The sequence below is a fragment of the Egretta garzetta genome, unplaced genomic scaffold (genome assembly GCF_000687185.1).
Source record: "Egretta garzetta isolate BGI_Z169 unplaced genomic scaffold, ASM68718v1 scaffold608, whole genome shotgun sequence".
NCBI lineage: Eukaryota > Metazoa > Chordata > Aves > Pelecaniformes > Ardeidae > Egretta > Egretta garzetta.
In genome coordinates this window covers 72,894-78,898 of record NW_009260498.1, presented here as the reverse complement: position 1 = coordinate 78,898, position 6,005 = coordinate 72,894, and the positions used below count along the sequence as shown (strand labels likewise).

Sequence of the window (6,005 nt, the reverse complement as noted above, 5' to 3'; positions counted from 1 at the left end):
AGCAGGTAATAAAATTAAAGCGAGTGTGATAAAAAGCTGAAGAACTTCATAATCACCACATTTCTTCTCTTCAGTAATGCCCACTTGTATCAACACAGCAGCTTCCAGAAAACAAACGCCTGGAAGCAGCCTGCTTCTCAAAGCGATTCTCACTTTTGGCAGCGCGCTCTCCTCCACTTATGCAACTGGGCCACCTCAGCACCAAATCTAATTAGAAACATTTCACAGACATTGGATATTTCTACACAGATTATGCCTAGATAATTATGCAATTTATTTTCTTTACTTATCCTAAATCTTGGCAGGAAGAGAAAAGTAACAGTTGTCTAAGCTAACAGCAGGCCCATTAGGTGGTGAAATGATGCCAAATCAAATATTTTATTGGGGGGGTGGGGGAAGCAAAAAACCAAAGACTTCCACTTCCTCAGTGCCTCAGAGCTGTGAAAATAGTTTTATGCTATCATCTTAATTTAGAATGCAATTTCCTAAAACCTATATGTGAAGAAGAACCAGAGAATTTAGATTATTATAAACAGCTGCCCAGGGAATGAATATTATGAATGGTTCTCTAACAGTAATAATACAATAACATAACCTGACAATACTTCTGTGGTGATCTTCCAAATCTTGAAAGAAAAAAGAATTGTGCCAACAATGAAAGTGATAAATTAATCTTCCGCTAAAACGTGAATGGAAGTTCATGTGACATCACATTCATTTGTAGGCAAGCTCCTCTGTGTGACTAAATACAACAGCCCTGTAGCATAATCCCTTGACGTGATACCTCAAATATGCAAGACCTGCCCTTTATAACCCTTTAATTCAGTCCTACGATCAGAAATTCTGTTGCTTGGCTAAATAACATAAAATCCAGCTGTGTTATGATAACGTTCATTCATATTCATTATATCATTCATAAGTCATACGTTACCTCTCGTCCAACATAGGAGCTATTACTTTCAAACACAATGGCAGTATAATGACGGCCGTTCTTGTCAAAAAGAGAAGTAATATCACTGGACCTTTTAAGAAAAGAAAAGCTATTTAGCACAGGTAGAACGCAACGCACCTACTGTTATTGATGGAATTTCCTTTTACAATTTGTAGAGGAACCAATACAAAGGAAAAAAGCTTACTGCATCTTTAATAGGACCTTTTACATTTTATTTAATTAACTTAGTAAGCATACACCAGCTGTATTTTAAACAACGAACTTACGAAACTGGATCCAATGGTGGGCAAGCAGGCGGTCTCAACTCTTGGGAATGGTTCTGTAAGAAGTCAATCATCATCTGACGAACTGTTTGCAGCTCTCGATCTGCTCCTGCTGAGTACAGGTTACAAAAAAAATACAACACTTCAGAAAACTGGGAAAAATTGCTCACGTGCAGGTTTTCATACAAACACATGCTTTTCTGTGTCAGGCTTTTGTTTTAAATTTGGACTTAAAAACCAGGATACTATTTGGCTGAAGAACAAGGACTAAGGATTTAGTTGTAGGATTTGATTTTAATGTTGAGATGAGATCATATTTAAAAGCTGTCATCCCACCCCAAAATTAATAAAACCTCAAGACTTTTCCAAATCTAACCATCTGCCTGCCTTGCTGATTTTCTCTTCAAACAATGCTTCATTCTATATCTGTGCTCATTTGCACAATAGTTGGTGTGGGCAACTTCAGTAGTGTTTTTGCAGTAAGGATATTCATCATGCATTAAAAACCGCAAAGGTTCTTTACTTTGAGGGTGACAGAGCACTGGAACAGGCTGCCCAGGGGGGTTGGGGAGCCTCCTTATTTGGAGATATTCAAAGCCTGCATGGACGATGTCCTGTGCAACCTGCTCTGGGTGACCCTGCTTGAGCAGGAGGGTTGGACTGGGTGATCTCCCGAGGTGCCTTCCAATCCCTGCCATTCTGTGATTCTGTGGCGTACCATTCTCACCAAATGGGCCAGGTGAGGTTACAAAGCCAGGTAACAATATGAGGAAATAACTGAAGTGTGAGAATATTTTATTTGCTTTAAAAGAAATAAATTAAAAAAACTCTCACAAATGCCAAAAAGTAGCAGGTACAACTACAATCTACTTCTACATGAAGGGTTAATGGTGCAGGTGGTCTCTCTTCTGACCTCTGGCCTTCTAAATGTTAATCCATTAAAAAAGACAACATTACTTTTGTCCCCAGACAAACCACCTCAAGCTGTGATCCTGTCAGACGAACAGGATAAGCCTGTTTTCAGTTAGTCAACATCTGAATAGGGGTTGTCCCAGTGAGATTCAGGGTGCCTGGAAAGTGGCTGACAGATCAAAAAGCACCAGAGTCAGGACTGAGCAAACTGGATCTCATGTTGATGAGGTATGTGGTGGAAAGAAGGAATTTAAAAAAATTATTTAGCCATTTGTGAAGATTAAGAACTAAATTTCAAAAAAATAAGGAATGTGAGCCCTAAGTTGTTGAACAAATGTTTTGCCTGCCTAAAATTTTGCCTGGTGTTCCATTTTTATACAGTACTTGTAGTATCACATCTTGAAGAGCTATTTAGTGTCCATCCCATCTCTAGCTGTCTAAACTAACTGGCGGGCAAAGGGATTTTGCTTATTGTGTGACATGTTCCTGGCTGATAGAATAACTGCTTTGGGGATTTCTTACAGCAGGATATTCTTACCTTTGTAATTTTCTCCAGTAGTAAACTGCTTTGTAAATGCTTTGAAGTACTATGTGGCAGAAAAAAAAAGTATTATTGCTTTGAAAATAAATCACTGTATCAGACAAAAGCTCAGTTTAGAAATAAAAATGGCTTTCAAGAGTTTTTACCTTTTACAGATCTAATTACAAAACATTTTCATCTATTGGTTCAGAAGACAGTTTTCCCTCTTAGCCTATGAGTTCCAAGACCTGCTTATCAACTATGAGGGTAGCTCACATGTACCCATCGAAACTCTTGATATACAATAAAGCCAACAAATACCATAATGCATAATTCAATACTGTATATCAATCCGTTACTGCAAACATTAACCCAAACACAAATTAACTGATTACCAAATCAGTACTACCAACTTAGAACACTATTCATATTTTCTCAACTCCCTCCAGTGGTTAAACAGGATATATAATGGAGCTTGACTGCCTTCTGCTATGGAAAATAAAATAGAAAAGATTCGGTGTCTAATAAAGAGTGCATTCCCATTTACACCCAAAACTTTAAAGACTAAAAAAAGAAATATTTTTCTTTCTATCAGGGTAGAACATCACAAATTCTACAGTGAAACGTCTCCTGTTCCCTTTCCTGTCATAACAAACACAGTTTATTCAATCCTCTCCATCCATCACTCTCTCTAAAGGTTAATAATGTGATTATACAGATTGACAAAGAAAGAGAAGTTAAAAATTGCACTTAAACCTGAAAATGAACAACGGTAAATAGTTTCGGCAAACACAAGATCCCTTTTAAAAGCCAGTTTAAGCAAATTATGAAAATCATTAGAAAAATAGTGAAGGATCAACCCGGGGTAAATTTTTAATTGGTCATGAAATGAGCTGATTTCATGGTGCAATTTCAACGTATTACCTTTACTTTCAGGTACCAAAACTAAAAACACTATTAATAATCATGAACATTTGAATTTGAAAAATATTTATACAAATTGTTATTATCTAACAAATATATTAAAACTAGGTGTTATACAAATGTAATAACATCGTACTTTCTAGCATGGTATCATCTTTCAATTAGATTTTTTCAGCTTCAGAACTGAGGACTGAATTACTGCTGTAAGTAACTGCATCAGCTATTGCATTCAGCAAGAAGAACTCGAATTAATCTTTTATCAACTGCAGTTTTCTCAGCAAAAGCAAAGTAAAAGTCCAGCTAAAGAACAACGAGTTACATGTAGCACTGCACAAGCATGTTTGTTATGGTTTTAGTTACCATAAAGCACGCATCATTTACCTAAGGCAACATATTATGCCACTTACCCTAAAAGTTGGGTAATAGTGAATACCATATTCTTTGCACGTCTCATAGTTCTCTTCTTCCCCACAATCCAGCACACCAACTCTAATTGCAGGCTCCCAGTCTGAAAATAAAAGATATCTTTCAGTTTTCAGCAGATGTGATCATGGATCCCAGCTGATGGATTACCCTGCTTCCCATGGAAATCAACAACAGAACTCCCATAGATTCCAATGGCGTAAAAATCAAGCCCTCGGCCGATTCTCATTTGCTATTCATTTCTATCCTCAAGTGTAATACAATGTACTGATTTTTAAAATAACTAAAACCTCCCTGCTTTTCTTAGCTGCATCAGCATTTTCAATACACCTAATAAGAAGAATCCCAACACATCCTAAACATTAGATATACTTCAAAAGATCTGAATCTTAACCAGAGTGCTAAATAGTTGAGTTTGAACATCACCCTAAGTTTCCTTTAATAAATGTTTCACAGCAATAACCACAAGAGTTCAGGTATTTCTGTAAATATGCTTATATAACTTCAATAAAAGCTTTCAACTCATTTATAAATTTTTCCTTCTCATTTTGCTAGGAACTTATCTTTTTGAGCCACACTCCACTGCAGCAATCACTTTAAGGAAGAACCGATCCAAAAGACTCCTTAGACAGTTACTTTTTAAAGCTAAGCTAAATCAAACCAGCTGCTGGCAGAATTTGAAGGTCCACCACAATTCCCAAGTACCAGTAAAATTTAAAAAGCACTAAAATTAAACTGGCTTTTATAGCAAAGAGCATGAAGGCTTCATCAAGTTCAAGATCTGAATGACAGTTGCAAGCCTAGCTGCTTTTGAAATTTAGCTTGACCTTTATTTGTCTTTGGAGGCGGATGGGGCAGCTGATGGAGAATTTCAGTTGTGCTGAACATGCCAACAGCTGAACAGGCACCAGGAGTAACTCCGAGCATGCTAGAGCAGATGGGCATGTATTCACAGGAGCACAAAAGATACAACAGTCTATTTCATCAAATAAAATGCAAAATAAAAGAAAAGAAGTTTGGCTTCTGGGTATCTCTCTCATTCAACTTTCACCACTCCTCCTCCTTTTTCCACCTGTCTTGATCCTCCTGCACACAATGAATAGAAGCACTATGAACCTGATGCAAATGGCCTACTCACAACAATGCAAACCCATCTCTAGCTAAACACTTGGGTTAAAGAGCACCAGCTGGGATGTGTGCTGCTTAGCATTTGCTTCTGCTTAAAAAGGAGCTTTTCCTTTCTAAAGGATGCAAAAGTTGCTGGAGTGCATAGCCCAGACCGTCTAAGTTTACAGTGGTACTGTAGCCTGGATTGTTTTTTTTTAAAAAAAATGCTGATTAATTTTAGATTAGCATTAGTATTTTTGAAACACTAACTCACAAACTATATAAAAGGGGTAGAGGAGCGATATCACATTAAGCAACACTACTTCTAAACAAGTTCCAATGAATGACATGAATGTATTTGACAAACTGGAAATCCAGCAGGTTGGTCAAACCTCCCCCTTAAGAAACGCTACCAAATACCAACACACCGGCCATAGCGCGTTATGAGGAAGATAATGTCTTTGCATAAGCCTCGTGTGTTCCCTCCAGCAGGTAGATGCAACGCTGTGCGCTACTGTCTGCTATGAATTTTCAGCCAGGGAGGCAAGAGATGCTCTCCCTGTGTTCTGCTTGAGAGTTACGTGTTTTAACACATAGGCTGCTTCCGGAATAATGACAAGGTTTCAGCAGTTCCCCACCAAATGCGTGTAAAGAACAATTTCTAGAAGGAAATCATTATTGCTAGATTTGGAACAGTTGTTCCAACTCCAGAGGAGTGGATTGCTTCTGCGTCTAATTCAAGGGTTGTCGTATATGGGATTTCCAAGGGTTTGTTACTTCTACACAGAAAATTACATAATTCCAGCCCACAGGCATTTTGGGGGATAGGTTCAATCATCTTCGAAGACAGAAAAAGTACAATTAACTATAATGGCCACTTTGGACACCACTGTAATAAAACTAA

The 6,005-nt window shown here is 37.7% G+C and overlaps 1 protein-coding gene across 1 annotated transcript in view; it reads right to left on the bottom strand.

Moving 5' to 3' along the window:
• Positions 1-5,536, bottom strand: part of QSOX2 (quiescin sulfhydryl oxidase 2) — a 25,692-nt gene extending 20,156 nt beyond the window's left edge. Inside the window, exons 1-5 of the mRNA XM_035900082.1 lie at positions 5,530-5,536; positions 3,979-4,112; positions 2,666-2,714; positions 1,219-1,324; positions 932-1,022 (exon numbers count right to left, since the gene is read on the bottom strand). Of these exons, the coding sequence (XP_035755975.1) occupies positions 932-1,022; positions 1,219-1,324; positions 2,666-2,714; positions 3,979-4,112; positions 5,530-5,536 (387 nt within the window). The remainder of the gene's footprint in view (positions 1-931; positions 1,023-1,218; positions 1,325-2,665; positions 2,715-3,978; positions 4,113-5,529) is intronic.
• Between the last annotated feature and the right edge of the window lie 469 nt (positions 5,537-6,005).